The 23,845-nt window shown below is 37.6% G+C and overlaps 1 protein-coding gene across 1 annotated transcript in view; it reads left to right on the top strand.

Moving 5' to 3' along the window:
• LOC122804065 (carbohydrate sulfotransferase 9-like) overlaps positions 1-23,845 on the top strand; it is a 139,145-nt gene that overhangs the window by 46,647 nt on the left and 68,653 nt on the right. Inside the window, exon 2 of the mRNA XM_044073732.1 lies at positions 23,780-23,845. This exon is cut by the window's right edge and continues 36 nt beyond it. Coding sequence (XP_043929667.1) covers positions 23,780-23,845 — 66 coding nt within the window. The remainder of the gene's footprint in view (positions 1-23,779) is intronic.

Below are 23,845 nucleotides of genomic sequence, written 5' to 3' on the forward strand. Positions count from 1 at the left end.
TCTTAATTACACAATGTCATTGTATTTTCATCAGAAGACTCTTCAGTGTTTTTGTATAGTTTTTGATAATGTATTGACACAAGTAAATGAAAATGCTAATAAATGTTCAAATCTAATGGAATATCTGTCTTCTCCTGTCTCATTATTTTTAGCACTCTTTCCTCCTGCTCTCTGTTTATCATCAGTCGCCTCCATGGCCAATTGGCCCATTCACACCTCACCAGGGTGAGGGTCAGCTGAGAGGGGCCATCATTCAGACAGCCATCAATGTGGCCTGAGGTTTTCTTCTTTTTCATTTCCCCATCCCTATCATATGCACCTGGCAAGGCATAGGGGAGGGGCATGCAATGGGATGGTAGTGGAGGATGCCCCCTCATTTCCGCATGGGATGATGTTCCCTCCAGGCATTCCTGCCTCACTCTTGAGGGTGCCTCACTCCAGAGGTGAGAACTACGAGCTTCTTGGTATCTACCAGGAAGTTAACATTGCCACATGTGACTTCTGAGCAATAGCAAACCCTACCTTCCCCTGCAGAGGTGAGCGGGCTATGCACCTTCACTCCTTCCCCTTCCGGCCTGGTTTGTCTAGTGCCAGAGCTGTTAGTTGAACCCTGGTCACTTGGAGTGCAGTTGGGAATCTGTTCCCTGTGCCATGGAGTCAGGCTACTGTCTCATTAATTTAATGTTTGTATACTTTTGGTAGTGAGAGGTGCAACACCATAAAGTAAATGTTTCATATTATATAGAACTATTTGATTATATTTCAGACATCATAATGTTTTTGTATGGCCATTAAATGATTGTTATTCCATGCATGCATATGTTTTCCTGATCTTAAAGTAGTTTATTTTTCCAAACGTTGGTTTATGAATTCTAAATATTTAATTATTACATCAAACTTGGATTTAGTAATGTAAAGAAAATTAACACTGGCCGGTGAAACTGGATACAAAGTTTAATTAGCGCTTTTGTCTGTTGTTACACTTGACTTCTTCAGATTAAAACAGGAATTATTCATACATCACTTCCTTTTATAGCCAGGCTAAGTCACATGTTATTAAAGCAAAATGCTCCTAAACATCATTATTGTTTTAGTTATTATACATAGCTAAAGTTCACCTTATAAAATGCATTAAAACCATACTTTTTTATTTACATATTGCATATAGCCCATCAGCCCCCATCTCAAAATTAAAATAAAATGCAATCCAAAATACATTTCCACAAAAATAAATCATGTAGTTAAAATAAGCAAATGTTACTGTGTTGCCACAGAAATGTACATGTGTGCCTCCCCCCTAAAATAAAGTTCAGCTTTTATTTTTAAATAGATGGAGAGAGAAACTACATCATTCAGTCCGGGTGGGTTAGTGGCATCCACTCTAAGTTGCCACATGAATTATTTGAATTCTAGAAACAATTCTTTTGGTCCCCCCTACTATCAGGTACTACTTGATCAATGGCTACAAATTTAAACTTGTGATCTGGGTTCAAGATAGTATGTACAGTCAATACATTTTTTTCATAACTCTTCCTGATGTCATACATACATTGGTAAATACGAACTTTAAACGCTTTCTTAGTCTTCCCTATGTAAAAACTTTCACAGCCTTGACATAGGGTGACATATACAATGTGTGTACTGTTACAGTTCAACTTGAAATTTAGTTGAACTGTACAATACCTTGGAATAAAAACTTTTTCTGTTTCTAATACATTGGCACATTGGTTACAGTGTCTACATTTTAACATCTTACCTTGCTTATAGTTTTTATTCCCCTCTTTATTTCTTTCCAACAAATCTTTGACACATGCATGGGGAATAAAAACTATAAGAAAGGTAAGATGTTAAAATGTGGGCACGTTGAAGCTGAACTTTATTTTTAGGGGGAGGGCACACGTACATTTCTGTGGCAACACAGTAACATCTGCTTATTTTAAGTACATGCTTTATTTTTGTGGAAATGTATTTTGGATTGATCTTTATTTTAATTTTGAGATGGGGGCTGATGGGCTATATATTTAAATGAAACATGGTTTTAATGCATTTTATAAGGTGAAATTTAGCTATGTATAATAACTAAAACAACAGTGATTTTTAGGTGCATTTTGCTTTAATGACATGTGATGTAGCCTGGCTATAAAATAAAGTGATGTATGAATAATTCCTGTTTTAATCTGAAGAAGTCAAGTGTAACAACAGACGAAAGAGCTAATTAAACTTTGTATCCAGTTTCACCGGCCAGTGTTCGATTTCTTTACTTTACTGGTTTTATCTGTGGTTGTTATCAAACTTGGATTTGTTCAGAACTGACAAAGGGAAAACCTGTAACGGTTTCTAGTTAAAATTTTCATTATGCCATTATAATATGAAACTCGTTTTGAAAAAGTACAATGTTTTAGATTATGGTGATTAGTGAGATTAAACTAATGCCCTTGTGCAGCAAGCCATTTTATATTTTCTTTCTATGTGATTTGCATTATGACCCTGACTGTTTAGAAACATTAGGTGAACATTGCATCTGTAAGTTAACTAAATTTTAACTGTTTTTGATCATTCTGTACAGCATCATTATGGGAAAATCAAACAGCAGCAGCTAATATGTGTCATGTTTTACAAAAAAAAAAATGAAAGCATTTTTCTCAGGAAGCAAAGCCCAATGAACTCCCCGGATGGAGGGATTTACATATGTAAATATGTGTGTGAGTGTATCGTGTGTGTGTGTGTGTGTGTGTGTGTGTGTGTGTGTGTGTGTGTGTGTGTGTGTGTGTATGTACGTGTGTGTGTTTATATCTCTAGAACTCTTTTATATATATATATATATATACATACATATATATATATATATATATATATATATATATATATATATATATATATATAGCTCTTATATCTGGATCCATCCATCTGTCTGTTTATTAATCTGTTTGTACATCTCTAAACTTTTTGACATTTTCTAACAGTGTTCTATCCTTTATCAAATATAAAACCTAGGAGTGACCACAGTCTGTAAATGTAACATACAGGGGAGTTATTCTCAAAAGTATAGAAACTATTACTTACTCTGCATACCTTTATAGATATCCTGATAGAGGTTAGGCACATCCAGTTCCTTGTTTTTTTTTTTCAGTCTTTCCCTTCTGCTTTTAGTCAATCCTATTTGAAATATAATGGTTTCTTTTTTCAGTAAAATAAACTTCTTGAAGAGCCATGATTCATGAATCACATTTATTTTAACAATTCATTAGACTTTCCTTTGGGTAATATTGTAGGTAATATTTTACTAACCATGTTGCTCTCTTTGACATCCTAATGCTCTCTGTTTCAATCAGGACAACAATATAACAACCTTAATGTCTGTGGATGTTCACTGAAGAAGACAATCCAGATCTTCTCCCTGTAAAAGGCAAAAGAAATCAATATTTATTACAATTAAAACTTCATCAGGATCAGAATAAATGACTATGCAGAAATTTATATCCACAAATATCTTACTACTGCAGATTCCCTCCATTTTCTACTGTAACTGGCCTATCCACCAGTATAGATATTCCAGCAGACAGTACAGATCATCATTCAGAGTGCATGCTAAGAAAACAATATGTAGATTATTGTCACATATGAAAATGTATATGATCTAAAAAAAAACTCCCTGACATTAAAAGAATAGCACTCAGATTTCATTTCTAAGTTGTTCACTCAATAATAGCAAAGTTCACTGAATAAATAAATACATAATTAAATAAAACCTTTGACACAATTGGTCTCAGTGGAGCAGAGGGATGAATGCTCTCCATGGTAAAATCCCTGAAGGAGACTGAGAATCCCATAGAAGTGCTTGTGTACAAGGGGCAGTGAGAACCCTTGTGTTTATCACAAAGGCTCATTGCTTACCTTCCCCTTTGGATGCTAAGAAACACATATAGGAAGTCAAGCCTAAGAAGATGTATAGGGAGTCAAGGCTTAAGAAAAATATCCATTTCTCTTCAGAACTGTGGCACTGTTCTCGGTACACTCACATACTGGAAACAAATGGATTATAAGGATCATGCCCATGGGGAGCAAACTAGTCAGTAGAGTGATCAAGGGGTATTCCAATTATTATTCAAGTCCATTTCTCCCTAATCGGTTCTATATTAGCTGAATGAAACACAATAAGAGCAAATACGCTTTGGGCGACACATATATCTTGAAGTACGTTAAAGACGAACCACTAAATGAGTGAAAAACAGAAAAATGAACTGTCATACTTGGCCAAATGCTATCTGTGATGTAACTCCATCAAGCAGAAAAAGCTGTAGACAAGACTGGACTTATTTAGTTAAGAAAGTTACGGAACACGTAGTGCAGACATCATACATTGTGCACCAATAAAGGATAGGTGCTGTTACATGTGCAAAATACTGTTAAAACTTTATGTTTATTTTATTTTATTTATTTTACATTTGTTTACCGGGAAAGTCCGACTGGAACAAGGTCCATTTACATCGGAGGCCCGGGGAGAAAAGCTCATAACATGACAGTACAAATATAACAAATGACAAAAAAATTTCTGTACAGAGGCATATATACAATCAGAGCTCCATGTCTTTATATGACAACACATAATCCATGAATGAAGGAAAATTTCTATACAGTGGCATATATACAATCAAGGAGATTTTTCGTACCTTAGTTTGATTTGAGCAAGCTTGGTAAATAGATAGCAAAACTTTGAATTCTGTATTAGTAGTACAAAGCATAAAAATGAAGGAATGGAATCTGGAAAATAATGCTGTTTGGGAGATATGTCATAGCGTGAGAAATAGTTTGTAGGATAGTAGTTCCTGGTAGGGAGTATTTGAGTAGTATAGAATAGCTGAGGTAAGCAGTGAGGAGATGAGGTGTGGCAAGTTAGGAGGAGATTAAAAAAGATTTTATGTGATACAGGGACAGAGCCATGATTGTAAGAGGTGTGACTTTAGTGATGTCTTGAAAAGTGAGACGGATGGTGCAGAGGAGATACTTTGGGGGAGGTTATTCCATTTCCTAACAATGGTGTAGGAGAACAGACTTTTCCCTGCAGTGTTATTGGCTTTGGTTATGCAGAGCAGAGTTTTGTTGGATGAGCGTAGAGGGCGATTTGCAGAATATTGGTTTAGAACTTGGTTTAGGGCTGGGGTTTTCTGAGGGTTCCTTATTATGTTGAAGGTGAGCACTAATTGATGATAGCTAATAAGCTGAGGGAGTTCTAACCACTGCAGTTGCTTCAGGGCAAGACAGTGATGACTTCTAAAAGTGGAGTTGTTAGCGAATTTTGCAATTTTATTGTAACATGACTCTAGTTTGTTTAGCTCTGTTTTCCTGATATGAATTAGGATTGATGATGCATACATTAGGGTAGACAAGAGGTGGGTTTGGACTAATATTTCAATTAGCATGCAATATCCCGCCAATGCAGGAAGTATGTGAATATAAACAAACAACACCCAAGTACGGGAAAACTAATGTACGTATCTATTCGGCTGCACAACTATATTACTATATATGCACTTGTTAGAAAAATATGTATTAGTAATTAGTGCATTCGAGGTTTAAAAAGGGTTAACACATTTATTCTATTTCACACTGCATAAATCTGTATGAGCTGCAGAAGCATTTCAATCCTGTTATGTCATGAAATATGCGCAGCTATGATCTCTGCTTATGCTTTGGAAATTTACAGGGAAGCATTCAATTTCTGCTAATGTCAGGGAAATAATAATAGATATTTCACTTCTACTAATGTCATGAGATTTAAACAAAGAGTTATTGATTTTCTGCTTATGCTATGGGAAAATACACAGCTGCTAGAGCTATTGATAATGAAGACAAAGGCTGTTTGAAAATATGAACCGCAATCAGCATTTACTTGTACCTAAGCTAGAAAAGTACCTTGAAATGTAACATATGTATTAGAGCTGCACAACCAAAGAATAGAAAGCTTGTAGTGGGCTAAACAAATACAGCCCCCAAGGTCAGGTTGTTTCTCTCAAATGTTTTTCATAAATCCAGTCATGTCAGTAGGAAATCTAAGTAACATTTTCTATGTAACACATAGTGAGTTTTAAATCTGAACATGTCAGCAGGAAATCTGAGTAACATTTGCTGTAGAACAATACAGAAAGCTGTGTCTAACAACGTCAACCATAGAAAGTAACATTTTATAGAACAGTATAGGAGAAGCATGCTGCCTGCTAGTAATTAGAAAAAATCCTGTATTTGCATGTTTTTGTCTCCTTGCTGCAAGTAATAAAAGGTGCTATACCTGAACCTTACATGAATTGGTCTTTGAATTTTTTTCCTTTGACAGATTGGTCCTTTGAGTCAGAAAGCCTCACTTCACCTCGGATCAGATGGGCCGAGTGGTTGAAACCATACGGGGAAGAAACCAAATCGGTCGAATTGTCGTGCAAAAGAGGCCAGCCACTTTCTGATCTGCGACTGAAGGACGGGTCTCCACGAACCAGGTGATCAATCATGAAGGCTCAGGTAAGGTGAATCTACTTTTTTCTGTTTTAGATCAGGGACTAGATTTGTATTGTCTTTGTCAAGACTGTATTTTACAGGTCAGGGACAGAAAAGATTACTGTCTTGTCATAGATCAGGAGAAACAGAATAGGTAGGCAGTCATTCTGAAGAGACTATAACAAAATCCATTGTACCACGTTAAAAATAACAGAAGTTATGTAACGATCAAAAGGGTAGAACAAAATGGGTAATAATTGCACAAAAAGACCCCAAAATCCGCCGTTAACTGAAGATGCAAAATACATGCAGTCGCAGCGCGCCGACAATATTAAATACTATTCAAAATGGGTTAATAAGTATGAATTCAACGGTAAATTAGAAAAATCCTCGCTTATCAAACTTGTCAAACAGCTCAAAACCGATTCCAAAGGTCGGGTTAAAAGGCAACTTCAATTAGGAATTCCTCAGGCACACAGGTGGATTGAGGAAGTAAACCATAGGGAACAAAAGAACAACAATTCAAAAACAATGTTTTTAGAGAAGGAGGACAATAACTTAGTAATAGCGTCAGCCCCTCCGCCTCTCTTACTAGAATATGAAGCAAGTGAACAGGTTAGTCCACCCCCATGATATCCTGTTGTCACTGAAAATAAAGACATTACAAAAGCAAAACCGTTTATTAGAGATCCCATCGGGACCAGGTCTCAAACACGGGCAGGTAACTCAAATGAAGGCATTGAGTTATATCAAATGGTTAAGAGTTCATGATCTATGAGTGAAGAAGAAATATGCCCACTCATAAAAGTACCTAATCCTCAGGCAGGACAAGACGGTCAGGACCCAACTATTTTAGTGTATAGACCTTGGACTCCGGAAGATATCCGGAAAGCCACCGAGGGAATTCCCCATCCAAAAGTTAATTTTAGAAAGTTCTCAGAAGATTTACAAGGAATGAGGCTAAGTTATAATTTAAATGGAGAAGAGGTAGAAAAAGTAGTTAGACAAATTGTGGGGCCAGATTGGCACATGATTAGTGGCAACTGGAATCCCCGTGACGCTGCACACTGACCCCTCCCACATAGCAGCGCAGAACTAGACAACAGAGTAAAAGGTCTTACAGACTGCATCTCTGAGAAATGGAAGCCTACGGCAGACTGGACTTGCATTAATCAATGCATCCAACAAGACGGTGAAACTGTTGACCGATATTATGCCAGATTATTAGAATGTTTTAATAACCACTGTGGAATGCAGGTTCCCGAAGATCAGACACAAGATTCCCCATATGAACAGCAGTTAAAGAATGCATTTTTAAAGGGCAGTATTGCACCCATAAGCAGTTTTATTACAAAACACATGGTAGATCATTGTACAAGCAGGTTACAGTCATTACTTGAATATGCTAGGCATGCCAAAAGGCATTTTAATAGCAAAAAGAAAAAGAGAGCTCAAGTATTTTCTCTAGAAGATGGAGCAGAAGTTTATGTAGTACAGTCCGGGAAAAAGGGCAAGAAAAATGCACAGAGAAACAAACAATCTGATCAGTGATCAGAGGACTTTGAAGGGCGAAAGAAAAGGGGAGAATGTTTTAAATGCAGTAAAAAGGGACACTTAGCAAGGGATTGCAAGAAAAACAAGAAGGCAACCATGGAAGACAAGGAGGGTGAGGACTGACTATATGGTAGTCAGGAATCACTAGAAGGGGATAGCGGAGAAAGGACAAATGAGAATGTGATAGAGGGAATAGATGATGTGACAGAAGAGATAGAGGAAGTGCATGAAGTTACTGACAGTGAAGAAAATGAAATATTAGACCTAGCTTTATTGAGCTTGGAGCTCTATTTAGCGGACACAAAACCAGAATTACACTCTTGGTAGAAGGGAGGGAAGTCAAATTCTTGTGTGACTCAGGGGCATCAAGAACCCTGATACATCCCTCCAAACTGTCAGAAAACTCAGAGTTACCTGATTACATACTAGTAAATGCAGCTAATGGACAGCTGTACCGGGAGCCCCTCTCCCGTAACATTGCAATAACTGATCCTGTTTCAGGACTGACTCAGAAAAGCAAAATTTTTGTTTCTGCAAAATGCCCAGTAAACCTCTTGGGCAGAGACCTTATGCAGCTATTCGGTATAGCAGTAGTCCCAACCATGCAGGGTATGGAAGCACAGCGACAAATTGATACCTTTGCAGTGCAATCGGAGGGTGAAATGTTTTATTGGCACAGCCAGGACTTGGTTATGACTGGTCCAGGGACTGTGACCGAAGAATTAATGAATGTAACCATCAGTAAGTTCCTCTCCCTTGACATTGATAAGCAACACCTGCTGCACTGTACCCTGTATTATTGTAACACGCCAGGACCTGATAAGGAATATGAGCAAGAATTGTTTAAAAATCGTGCAAACAGATTGATATTACGTAATCTGTACTGGGACACAGAAGGGAACAGTGTGGCCAGCTGTTCATTGCCCCAGGAGTTCTTTGCACTCTATAAATCTAATCGATTACCACATGTTAGCTTAACTAAGGACAAAAACGTAGAATGGGCAGACCTAGGAGAAAAAGTCACGAGATGGGAAAAACAGACAGAATTAGAACTGTCAGAACAGGGAATATAAATACAGAAGCTGAATTGGATAAGTCAGACCCACCCAGCCGTACACTTGCAGTCTAGCAAGGACAGCTGATTAGCACTCCTATTAAAGGAGAAAGAGAATGCCTTACAGAATATACCAGAAACTCTCTGGTCAACAGGAAAGTCAGATGTAGGACTTATTCGTACAGCGGGACCAGTTACTATCATGCCAAAGTCAGCATTTAGACCACAGAAAAGACAGTATCCCTTAAGAAAAGATGCAGAGGCAGGAATCAAACCTATTATAGCAGCTTTACTTAAGGAAGGGGTGCTGGTGGAATCTCCCAATTCACCATGTAACACACCCGTATTTCCTGTTAAGAAAGCAAATGGAGAATGGCGTATGGTCCAAGATTTACAAGCTGTAAATGACGCAGTAATACCAAGGGCACCTACAGTGCCAGACCCACACACCCTGTTGAATGATTTAAAACCTCAACAGAAATATTTTTCTGTGGTAGATATCAGCAATGCGTTCTTTTCGATACCGATACACCCTGACAGCCAGTATTGGTTTGCATTCACATTTCAGGGGAAAAGTATACATATACGCGACTACCACAGGGATATTCTGAAAGTCCAACAATATTCTCACAAGAAATGGCAAGCAACTTGGTGGGATTTACCCCACCAAGAGGCAGTCAGATTTTACTTTATGTTGATGACATCCTACTGGCGGGCCCCATCCAGCAAGATTGTAAAGAAGATGCCATAGCGCTATTGCGATTTTTAGCTGCTGAAGGTCATAAGGTAAACAAAAATAAACTGCAGCTTTGGAAAAAACACGTCAAATACCTAGGATATATAATATCCAAAGAGGGTAGAACATTAGATGAGGACAGAAAAGTAGCAATTTTGCAAGCACCAAAACCCACTACCAAGAAGGAAATGATGTCCTTCCTGGGTACAACTAATTTTTGCCGGAGCTGGATTCCAAACTATGCCTTGGAATCTGCACCTCTGACTGACCTGATATATAAAAAGCCTATGGCAGCACAGGATTCATTACAATGGACACCAGAGGCAGAATCTGCTTTCTGCAAACTGAAACAGTTAATAGCGTCCTCATTAGTTCTGGGATTACCAAACTACCATAAACGTTTTTTCCAAACTGTAGATTGTAAGCAAGGTTATATGACATCAGTGTTGACACAACAGCATGGGGACAAGCACCACCCCATTGCTTATTATTCATCACAACTAGACCCAGTGGCACGGTCTTTACCTCACTGTGTACAAGCAGAAGTTGCAGCTGCAATGGCAGTACAGGCTTCGGCCTCAGTAGTTTTATTCCACCTTCTCACTTTGAGAGTGCCTCATGCAGTTGCGATTATTTTACTGCAAGAGAAGGTAGCATATCTTTCCCCTGCTAGGCATCTTTCCTGTATAACTATATTGTTGAGCCAACCTCACATGACAATTGAATGATGCACGACTTTGAACCCTTCTACCTTGCTCCCAACCCCTGCAGATAGCACACCACACCGCTGCCTGCAGGTGATTGAGCAAAAGACACTACCTAGAAAAGATCTCATGGATGTCCCCTTGGATGATGCCGAGGTGACATACTACGTGGATGGTTCGTGCAAAAGGGGTCCTGCAGGACAGAACCTAGTAGGATATGCAGTAGTTTCTGACACTGAGATTATAGAAGCAAAACCTTTACCACACAACTTATCTGCTCAGGCAGCAGAATTGATTGCCTTGACACGGGCATGTACCTTAGCAAAGGGTAAATGTGTAAACATTTTTACTGACAGCCAGTACGCTTTTTCTACTGTACATGTTTTTGTGCAACAGTGGAAAAACCGAGGAATGATAACATCTACTGGCAAACCTATCAATCATGCACAGTTTATTTTAGATCTTTTAGAATCTATTCAGTTACCTCAGAAAGTAGCTATTTGTAAATGCACAGCTCATACCAAGCAACGAGATAGGATTTCAAAAGGTAATGTGAGAGCTGATACAGCTGCAAAACAAGCAGCTTCAGAAGTATTTCTTTTAAATGAGCAACTACAACCCTCTGAGATTTTAGACTTAGAAATGTTAAAGACAATGCAGACACTCACTACGCAAGCTGAAAAACAAAGATGGGTAAAACAAGGAGCAATTCTCGAAAAGGGTCTGTACATCTCTAAAGAAGGGAAACCGATACTACCATCTAATTTGTTTAGATATGCAGCTTTGTTGAGCCATGGGCAATGCCATGTCTCAACAGGGAGGATGGTACAGCTGGTGAACTGAGTGTTCACAACATATGGATTTACAAACTACTCTAAAAAATTTTGTTTGATGTGCCAAATTTGTAACAAACATCATGCACAAGGGGCTTTAAAGCCCAAGCAAGGGAGTTTCCCTACACCACCATATCCGTTTCATACTATCTGTATGGATTTCATAGAATTGAACAAATGTGAAAATAAGAAGTATTGTCTTGTCATTGTAGATATGTTTTCCAGATGGGTGGAAGCCTTTCCAACCAAAAATCCAGACGCAGCCACAGTAGTGAAAGTCCTTGTCAAAGAAATCATCCCTAGATTCGGCATTCCAGAAAGGATCTACAGTGACAACGGTACATACTTTGTAAACCAAACCATGCAACAGTTAAGTAAGCATTTTGGTATCTCTTTAAAAAATCATTGTGCATACCATCTGCAATCTGCAGGGCTAGTTGAGAGGCATAATGGAATATTAAAGAATAAACTAAGAAAGTTAATAGCAGAAACAGAAAAGAATTGGGTGTACTGTCTGCCCCTGGCACTGTTGAGCATGAGAACTGTTCCGACTGCAAAAGGATTGACTCCTTTTGAAAAACTATTTGGAAGGGCTTATTATATACCCCAGTGGAAACCTCTCATGCCCGCAGACCAGGAAGCTGACTATACACTAGCTGAATATATGAGAAATTTGTTGAATTCTAAACATCTGTTGCAGTCAAATTCTGTTTCAGATAAAGAACAAACCGAAACATTGGAAGTGGCAGTGATCCCTGGGGATTGGATCTGGGTGATAACCATTAAAAAGAGAAATTGGACGTCACCAAGGTGGGAAGGTCCATACCAGGTGCTTCTTTTGACACCCACTGCAGTCAAAATTGCAGAGCGAGCCTTGTGGATCCGCCTGACGCACTGCAAACTAGTTAAGAACTTTGAACTGGACAAAAATCTTACCTCTCCATCGGGGCCCTCAGCACAAAGTCTGGCTACAAAGGGGGGTCAGATCAATAGGACTGATCCGTCTCAACCCCAGTGAAGAAACCATCAGTGCTGAAGGTCCTATTATGGCAGAGAGTAAGATCACATGTCAAAAGCAAAAATGATAGAATCCAGAAAAATCCTAATAAAACTACTCTTAGAAAACAGGAATGTAGGACAACCATTTCCTCAGAAATATTGCATAATCATCCTGTTAACTGTACTAGTGACAATAATCTTTTTGTTGTGGCCATTCCTTTTCCCAGCCACACAAACTGAACTGAATAAACGTGAAGAGTTGCACGTAGAGTGGCACCCAATCTTCAATACTTACCAGGCAATCAAATATGTGTATGCTGAAACCTTCAATGTTTCAAATTGCTGGATTTGCACAGCTTTGCCAACAGCATACGGGGGGGGGGTATTGTTAACTTCAGTCCCCCTAGGAGTCAACGAGACCTGGGAAATCTTGATTTATGATACATCAGCCATTACATCACAAAATAAAATAGCATTGCACTTGTCTGTTCAACAAAAGGGAACTGTGTGTTTTTACAAAAATGATACAGTTCTGGTGGGTTGGAGCAATTGCAATGTGACTGTTCCTTATAGATGCTACACTAAAGCTAATAACGCAGGTTCTTATTGTAATACAAACTATGATTCATTTTTTGAATTGATGCACAAAACAATTGAGGAAGTCAAACATGATTCTGTTCTCTACAAACAACTGTCTATAATTGACAGAAAGATGTTTCACACAGGACAAGTGTATATTCATAGTAAAGTTACTACTAAAGTAGAAGACTGTTATTTTGTATGTGGTAGGAAAGCATACAAGTGGTTACCTAAGAATTGGTCCGGCAGTTTTTTTTGGGGTACCTGGTTCTGGCCATACGACACACAGCAGTTTTACCTCAAGGAAAAATTCGAAATGTTCAAGAAGTCATCAAGAAACCTGTCAATCCAGTGGGACAAATCGATGTGCACTGGAAAAATCATCATGCTGTGGGCGATGAACTGACACACAGGGACTTGAGTGATACTGTTATATCGTGGACAGGCATATTACCAGCATACGGAGCGGTAAAATTGATCTGGGAGCTGAGAAAACTGTCTAAACTTCTCGAAGTAATGAGCAATGCAACCTTTTCCACTCTAGAATTGGTGACTGATGAACAGAATGCCATGAAAACTGTAGTGCTTCAAAACCGCATGGCTCTCGACTTCACCCTAGCAGTGAGAGGAGGTACTTGTGCTTTAATCCAGAAGGAGTGCTGTTCATATATTCCTGACCACAAACACGAGATAGGCAATCACCTTGAGGTAATTCAGCAAGTGTCGGCTATGACCAAACCAGGACCAAATCCATTGATGGACTTTTTCCAGAGATTGTTTGGGGGGTGGGGCAGTATCCTAATGAACATCCTGATTACCATCTGTGTAGGAATGATCCTACTGGGGGTATGTGTTTGCTGCTGCATCCCCTGCATGAAAAGACTGATTAAAGACTTTATAGATATGTCAGTTTCAGAAACCTTATATCAAGGTGCTGAATTTGAAGAACTGTTGAAAAATTGAAAATGCTTTCATAAGTTTAAACTGAATGACTCTCTTAACTGCAAATCCTGAGTAGGAAGAGGTTAGGGGAAGAAAAACTGTTTATGCTTATTTTGAAAGTAGAATAAAGTATTAAAAGGGGGGAAATGTTAGAAAAATATGTATTAGTAATTAGTGCATTCGAGGTTTAAAAAGGGTTAACACATTTATTCTATTTCACACTGCATAAATCTGTATGAGCTGCAGAAGCATTCCATTCCTGTTATGTCATGAAATATGCGCAGCTATGATCTCTGCTTATGCTTTGGAAATTTACAGGGAAGCATTCAATTTCTGCTAATGTCAGGGAAATAATAATAGATGTTTCACTTCTACTAATGTCATAAGATTTAAACAAAGAGTTATTGATTTTCTGCTTATGCTATGGGAAAATACACAGCTGCTAGAGCTATTGATAATGAAGACAAAGGCTGTTTGAAAATATGAGCCGCAATCAGCATTTACTTGTACCTAAGCTAGAAAAGTACCTTGAAATGTAACATATGTATTAGAGATGCACAACTGAAGAACAGAAAGCTTGTAGTGGGCTAAAAAAATACAGCCCCCAAGGTCAGGTTGTTTCTCTCAAATGTTTTTCATAAATCCAGTCATGTCAGCAGGAAATCCAAGTAACATTTTCTATGTAACACATAGTGAGTTTTAAATCTGAACATGTCAGCAGGAAATCTGAGTAACATTTGCTATAGAACAATACAGAAAGCTGTGTCTAACTATGTCAACCATAGAAAATAACATTTTATAGAACAGTATAAGCGAAGCATACTGCCTGCTAATACTTAGGCAAAATCCTGCATTTGCATGTTTTTGTCTCCTTGCTGCAAGTAATAAAAGCTGCCATACCTGAATCTTACGTGAATTGGTCTTTGAAGTTTTTTCCTTTGACACACTTAACTTAACCTGCACTCTAACCTTAAGGTCAGTAACTATTGCACATTTACATTAGTGAGCTATACTGGATAAGGAAATCTCCTACTGACATTTTACCTTACTAAACATGGTGTGGACAACTATGGCAATTCGATATTTTGAATTACGTGCTCATGGATGTTCTGTGTTCTTGCAGTTCACTGTTTATGTGTCAGCCTTTCAGGATTCACGTATGTGAGGTTTCGGGATTCTAATATAGAACCCCCAATCATACAAATGCAGAAATTCATTAATGTGAAGGTTTGCTAATCCCTAGGTCAGAACCCATAATTGAAACAGTCTCACAACACTGTCATTATTTTCTGACACCAGACAAGCACATCTAAATGCTCTTCAGTAGATATGCCAAAATTTTGGAATTAATTTCCTTTCACATTCAAGCACAAGGCAAGTCCAGCCTCTTTTTAACAATTACAAAATGAACTTGCTAGAATTATGAACATTTAGCCACAAATTCAGACACCATTGTTATACTTCAGTTTAACTCTTCACCTACCAAACTCTTCACCTACCAAAAACAACTTGTAGCATCTCAGAAAACAAACCGATGCATGTTATAGAATATAAACTACTTAAAAGTAAGACAGTGACACTATGCACTAAATTCGGTAGCAGTCACTGTACTAAACTGCAATGTGCACCCTATTGTAATCTATGTGTAAAGGTAAGCTTATTTATTCTATGTATTTAAGCAGATTTTCCTTTTCTTCTTGTAACAAGGTTGTGGCTGAAAATAGACAGTAGTGGTGAATCCACCTATTTGCAAACTAAATAATTAAGTACAGAGAAACACATATATACCTTCCTCAGTACTTACAAAACAAATATAACATACTCTAAAAACTATAATATAGATATTTCTAAGAAGCATCCCAAAGCTGTGGGAATTTACTTTTCTATTCCCCTCTAGAATGGTCCATTTGTAATGGATAGATAGAAATGTTTTTCATTTTAGTCTGTTATTTTTAATATTTTGGTGATGTATTAACAAATTTTGCCACATTATAAACACATTATTATTAGAATTCACAGATAATTTGTATAGTACTGAAGGATCTTTTGCATGATTCTTCAACAAAAAATGTGGTGCCTTTTCACAGTATGTACCATCACAGTGCTTCAGTAGAACACTCATTTCATGATCTGTGAGCTCCATGTCCACATGGAGCTCATAATGGTTCTGAGTGACATTTTCATGAATATAACACAACATACTTGCCAGCTTCATTGTACATTGTATGGCTGCAAACTTTGCTTAGATTAAATTCGTACACATCTGCTGACTTATTCCTAAAACCAAATACATTTTCAGTGGGCAACTGTGAGTTGTGATAGAGTGGAGTACCCCTGTGTTGCTGGCCTATGATGGGTATCACTATGAAAACAGCATTGTGTGCCTCTAAAGCTTCTGTTTTTGGCATGGGGGGACCTGTTAGGCTGTCAACCACAGGAAGACTATCCTTCACAAGAGATAGTGTGCATGTAGGTATAGCCACTAGGTGACCAATCTGTTTGCCTGTATATGCACTCTCTGTGCAGGGTAGCTCTTCACCCAGTACTAAGAAGGACACGAGTGGCACTGTGTCATGTGGCAGACATGCTGACATCATGTCCCTGTCCAGTCTCAGGTATTTCTACCTGTTAAATACAAAAAAACAGTGCAACAGGGTGACACACAATAGCGTTTAATAGTACAAAAATAAAAAACTGAACAGAGGTAAGCACTTTCACAACAGTAGTTGCTTCATCAGACAAAGTTAAAATGCACTTCAGCTCTTAAATAACAGCTTAGTCATCAATTAAGCAGAATCAGTGATGTCACAATTAGCTTCTATTTAAAGAGACAGCAAAAAAATATATTAAGAGACAGCAAAAAAATATATTAAGAGACAGCAAAAAAATATATATACACCTCTATTTTAAAACATATTATCTTAAAACAGTGAATATAAAATATATAAATGTAGATATTTCTAGTAGACCACTAAAAACCTTTTATAAACATAAGAAGTATATGTATATGTATATATATATATATATATATATATATATATATATATATAATTTATATATCACCATAAAAAATGTTAAGAATAAAATAAAACATGCTAAAATAAATCAATGCTTAAGACGTCTTGCTTTTAAAAAAGGGGATTAAAGAAGAAGTCCCATTAAGCCCTGGATAGCGTTCAGCATCAAGTTTTAAAATCCATCTTTGCTCATGGCTTTCTGTAACATTTTCAATGTCTCCTCCTCTCAAATTTCTATGAAAATGTTGTAAAACAAAGAATTTAAAAGAATGGGAAGTGTCTGTACGTATAACATGGTTAGCAAGCGCATTAGATTGTTTATTATTTCTAATATCACGAATGTGTTCTAGGATTCTGTCTTTTAATGGCCTGTTAGTTTTGCCCACATAAAATGCTGGGCATTGCTGACAGAAACTAAAATAAACAACATCTGTGGTTTTGCAGTCTAAATACTGTTTAGAATGTAAAGTAAAATGCCTAGTTGGATGTGTATATGTACTTTTGTTAAAAATATGGGGACAGGCGCTACAAGTTCTACAGGGAAAAGTACCCTGTCTAACAGATTTACTTGTGCCTTTATATGTATCTCTATTACACAAGTGCTGCTTCAGTGACTTGTTGTTTCTAAAACTAAAATGAGGGGTACTTCCAATTGTACCAACCAGATTAGGAACATCTTGTAGTAAATGCCAGTGTCTCCTAATAATGTCGGTATATTGATTAATGTTACTAGCAAATTGAAAAACAATTCTAAAAACATTATTGCCAGAAGATTCAGTGTCTATATTACCACTATTAGTACTAGAATGAAAGTACGGTCTACATCTAGTGTGTCTCTGTTGCCAAGCATCAGAAATAGTTTGATCAATATCCCCTGCTTGATATCCCCTTTCCAAAAATTCTGTTTTTAGTTTTTTGAGAGCAGTAACTGCATCTTCGTCATTGTCATGTAATCTTAAAGTTCTAAAACTTGGCCCTTAAGTGCATTCCTGGGTATATGCCTAGGATGCATACTGGATTTATGTAATACTGTATTTTTTCTGGTGGGTTTAAAATAGATATTGCTGCTTAAATGATTAGAGCAGAACTTAGTGATATGTACATCAAGAAAATTAATATCTGTTGCAGAAATCTGGTATGAAAATTTCAAAAAGTTAGTAGTATTATGTAAATATTCTACAAAGGATACAAAGTCAGTACCATCACCTTTCCATAGCAAAAAGACATCATCTACAAAACGTACATACCACAAAACTTGTCCTAAGAATGGATTATTTACAGAAAGTATGTTTGTCTCTTCCCAGCAGACTAAAGCCAGATTGGCATAGCTGTTTGCACATGGTGTCCCCATCGCTACGCCAACTTTTTGCAAAAAGAACTGATCTTGAAAAACAACAATATTGTTTTCTAGTATGATTTCTAATAAGCTACATATTTGTTGAGTTTTAGTGTTGGTAAAACATTTATTAGCTGTTAGAAATTCTCTTATCATTTCAATACCCCAACAATTAGGTATGCTAGCAAAAAGAGATTCTATGTCCATGGTAACAAGGACAAACTCTGTATCTTCTGTTATACTGTCCATTCTGTTATGCAATCTTTCTAGGAACATCTTAGTATCCCTAAGTATTGTGTGACAATTCTCTAATAGGCCATGTAGATTACCTTCAACATATATGGAAAGGGGTTCAGTACACCAACCAGCTCCAGAGACTATGGGTCGCATTGGTGGAGTAGAGAGGTTCTTATGAATCTTAGGCAACCCATAAATACCAGGAATAGTGGGTTTGTTAATATTAAAATACTTAAATAATGATTTGTCAATTAGGCCAGTGACTAATAGATCAAATAGCAAAAAAGACACTTTGTCTATAATAGCATTTACAGTAATTTTTGAAATACATTGATATGTATCTGAGTTAAATAAAAGTTTTTCCATTTGCTGAACATATAGCGCTTTGTCTAAAATGACTATGCCACTGCCTTTATCAGCTTGTTTAAAAACTACAGAATGTATATTTTGTAATTCATGTAAGGCTCTCTGCTCTTCTGGAGTTAAGTTACAAAAAGAATAATTAAAACTAGAAGAAGCATCTGTATCTCTGAAAGTAGTTTCACAAACATCCATAAATCTTTGAATATCTGATGGAATAGGTGGAATAAATGTACTGGGTTGCTTATACATATTATGTGTGTTATTATTTGTATTCGTTGGAAACAAACATTTCAAAGCTAAATTTCTACCTAGTAACCTTAAGTCCTTGAGCATTTCTGTAATATTAGCTTTCCTTGCAGGTATAAAGGATAACCCTTTATTTAGTAATTTAAGCTGATCTGCATCTAATTCAAAAGAAGAAATGTTAACAACCAGACCTGAATTTACATACGTCTCTTTTTGTGGAGGGGAACCGTTCCCTCTGTTTGATTGATTCTGAATGTCTGTCCGTTGCTGGGAAGGCTCTTGGCACGATGCCTGAACGGTAATGCTGTCTTCAGAGTAAAATCGTTTTTCTTGTCTTTGTCTAAAAAAACACTTGCTTCTCTTTTCGTGTCCAAAGAATCAGAGTCCACATTAGTAGAAGTATTTAGGTCATGCAATGTTGCTTCTGGCGCTGACGAGTGAAAAGTCTTTACTTTGTTTTTAGGTTTAGTCCCATTGCTGTTTAAGACTTTATAGTTATCATTTATTACAGTTGAAGTTTGGTGGACCTTATTGCTAGCATTAGCGTTCAGAGATTCTGTTGTTACTGCGGTCTGAGTGATCAGAAGACCGGACGTAGAGCCGGAAACTGCATCTGGGGTTGTATTTTCGTTTAAAGTCCTGTTATCATTATTGAGCATAGAGTTGCTAGGTTCTGCATTCAGAAAAACTTTAGTTGTTGTAATTGATCCAGCTGAAGCGCTAGGAACAAAGCCAGTAACAGCAGCTCGAGCTGCATAAGAGTTTGAGTTATTATTTACATTAGGCACATTGTTGGAAGCAGTGTTGCTTTGAAAAGATCTTGCATTTGGTGTATTATTGAAAGCAATATTGCTTTGAGAAGGTCCATTTATATTTTCTCTCGGCCATGAGAATACATTGTTTTTAACAAAGTCCGATTTGTCCCTGTTCAATTTAGATAATTTAGCTGTCTGAAGCTTTCTTTCATAAGTAACAATATTGTCCTGTATCTGACTCATTTTGTTAATAGTGATTTCACATGGAAAATCCTCAGTAATTTGTGTTTCTAGGGCAATGATTTGTGACTTAAGCTGAAATTCAATAGGTGTAAAAAATTCTAGAAGCAGTTCCATATATTTAGCACTAAATTGTAAATTAAGCTCTTACCATCTGCGGAGTAAATCTGGATAGGTTTCTCCATACGTGGGCATATTTAAAATTCTAAGACCAAGAGGTATTACCTTAGCTTCCAGTGAAGCCTGTAGATGCAGACGTTGCCATTGGAGCCTCTTATATTTATAGGTTAAGTTTTCCAAAACTTTATATTGTTCAAGAAACTCTGGTAAGCGTTGAGTATATAAAGTATCATCACATGCAGCGTGTAAATCTACCTGTTGCCCTTCACTACTTTTACTTACAAAATGCCAAAGTTCACACATTCAAATATGTAACAAAGGACAAGGATGTAAATGCATCCTCCTTCCAGTAACACAGGAAATGTTTACATGTCTCTCATTACTGTGGACCATGGAGGTCCAACACAAATAGCAGACCTCTCAGTCAGAATCTTCCATGTTTTCTGTTTGCAGGTATTGCTATAGGTCACACAATGGTGACACTGTCTCACAGCACAGACTGACACATCTTATCTCTCAGTGGTTTGTCCTGTGGTTGCTGACTCCTTTTTGGACACAGAGAATATGTGAAGAGATGCTGCTAAAGGTGTATGTACAGTTGATATATTTTATAGTAAACAGGAACTGTAAGTGTACCATAGTACAATGTAACACTTCCTTACAGACATTAATGTCTAAAATGATCTATCATTATGTGATTAAGCCTCACCCCTTTCCAACGCACATTAAGTGCAACTGCAGCCACTACAACATTGTGTACACTTATACAGATATACCTACAGAGCATGATTACTCTTCTTTCATTCCCTGATCGTCAGAAAGACAACTATATACCTCAACAGTGAAATCCAGATATTTACTGATAGAAACATCAGAAAACCACTGCACAGTATTGTGCTCTTTGACAATCAAATGTGAACAAAATCATGACAGACTTTCAAACTCAGCAAGTCTGTATGTGGTTTGCAAACCACATAGGCAAATAAGGCACTCTAGCAAAAAATGTCTATAAATCACATAATTCCACTTTCATGCACCAGAGTCTTTACAATTAACCAGTGTATGACAGCCTTGCCTTAGTCACATTTTATACAGACTAGCTATACATGCATGCGCATTGCACAACTGAGCAGCAATGCTTGTGCAAAATCTCAAACTTGTATGCATACAGATATCTGCCACTTGCTTTACCATTTGTCTTTGAGCATATAGTGAGGCAGGGATTTTTTTTACCACTTCAAGGCATAGAGTTCCTGCACGGTATATGAGGGAGATGAAGCTTTTTTTTCTGTCTTCTTCATAGGTAGCACAAGAATCAGGTACTGGGTTGTTATGATAGACCACTGAAGAAGTTGACTACCTGGTATGTCCTAGGGTAGAAGCAATATATAGCTATGGGCATTCTGTGGTCTGCAGACATTGTTATGACAACCTTACTGCAAGAGTAGGACATTGAGGTGCAAATACTGTGTCTGGAGATGTATTTCAGTTTTAATTATTTTGATATGATTTCTTCCTATTAAATGCATACCATTCAGTCAGATAGTTTTACTGTATGGCTTTTTCTCTTTCAGCTCATAAATAGATATGTTTCAAGTAAGTGGGCTGTCACAGGGGGTGAAGAGGCTGGCTACAAGACAGGGTGTGTAAGGTTATTATCTGCTTTAGAGTTGACTATATTTCCATGACATGTCATAGTTATGACAACTTTCCCATTATGACTCCACTATGCAGGTCCACCTGATGCAGAGGGAGAAGCTATATGATATGACATATGGCGATTGAAGAGGGAGAAGCTATATGATGTGACATATGGCGATTGAAGAGGGAGAAGCTATATGATGTGACATATGGCGATTGAAGAGGGAGAAGCTATATGATGTGACATATGACGATTGAAGAGGGAGAAGCTATATGATGTGACATATGGCGATTGAAGAGGGAGAAGCTATATGATATGACATATGACGATTGAAGAGGGAGAAGCTATATGATGTGACATATGGCGATTGAAGAGGGAGAAGCTATATGATGTGACATATGGCGATTGAAGAGGGAGAAGCTATATGATGTGACATATGGCGATTTTGTTGCTGAAAGTGAGATCACCTTGCTGGAGTGGTGAAGACCCTACTAAAGTGGGCATCCATATCCCACCACCTGTGGACCAGTCACAGCTGCAGGAAATGGATGAGAAGAGTTAAACATGCCATATTTTCATTCCATTTCAAAAGGAATGAAAATGAGGAATGTTTAATTCATCTAGCATGGCTGTTTCTGTTGGATACAGCCAGGTAGCTGTCCATAGGGATTGGCCCAATGTGCTACTTTTCTTTTCAGAGTGTACAGCTGCAGTGATTGTGCTTTTCAGCTGTACCACTCCACAGCAAATTGTTTCTGCAGCCGTCTGGTTTTGGTGATATGGCTCACAGGGAAATGTCTCACGGGCTACATGCCAGAACCTGGGATTTTGGGATGCACTGACTCTGTCCCCACGCATCATCATGGTGAGTTTCATTACAGTGTAGTGTATTGTATTGTGAGAGCTGGTAGTATGCTTTTTTCCCTTTTTCTCTACTGTGATTTGACCATGGAGTTCACATATATAATTTTGCAGGTGGGGGTGTGTGCAGGGGGAACTGTTTGCCTACAAAAAAAGATTTTTTTTATGTTTATAAGTTTTTTTGATTCGCCATATTATTATATTTTCAGTAAATGATGAGCTGAAAAAGATATAGTTGACTTCTTGTAGGTAAACCTGAACAAATGGATGTCATTGTAGTATAAGTAGAACGGCAAGCTGCTATTCATACACAAACTGCCATTCAAGTGTTTCTATGAAATACACTAAGCAGTCCTGGAAACTTTATTTTTAAGTACATAGAATGTACTAAGTTCAGAAGGCGGCAGCTAATATGGTGCAATGTGTACACCAACTTACCATATAATGACATGTTCCAGGGGTCTATATCATATGAGCGAATCGCACAAATTGCGAACACTCATAATATTGAATGTACCGGACCTCAAACTTCCTATTGTGGGGGCTGCACTCCCCACAGCCCCCCGCAAAATATATATTCCAACTCCGAGATCACACTACAGAGAAGAATGGGCAAATATCCCATTCTTCACTGTACCGCAATCTCAGAAAAAGCACTTCAAGTCCGGTACATTCGATATTATGAGCGTTCGTAATTTGTGTGATTCGCTCATATGATATAGACCCGTGTTCCAGTACCATAGCTTGTATATCATATTGAACAGTAGCTTGAAGGAATAAAATGAAATAAGGTGGAATATTGAAAGAAAGAGGACTGTAAAAGCAATGGCTGTAATATGAAAATTAAATGGGCACCTTAGGAGCAATATGTGGAAAATATTTTTTAAACACTATAATGAAATGTACAGTCTGTACTGGCCAAGCACTCCTTACCTACTAATAGAATTTATACAGCTGTAATAGGATTTAGTAATGCATCATTTTTAGCTTTGAATTTGTTTTTATATTAGCTCTTGTTCTACCTGGTGTCTGATGATCTCTCCTGACTGTGTTTTATTCTCTTATTCTTGTTAAGGAATACCTTCTCTCACTTTTAGAAACAAGTTAAAACTGCCATTCTCTGCAGCATCTGGGAATCTTA

Source organism: Protopterus annectens, chromosome 6.part0 (genome assembly GCF_019279795.1).
Source record: "Protopterus annectens isolate FY-2018-M chromosome 6.part0, PAN1.0, whole genome shotgun sequence".
Taxonomy (NCBI): Eukaryota; Metazoa; Chordata; order Ceratodontiformes; family Protopteridae; genus Protopterus; species Protopterus annectens.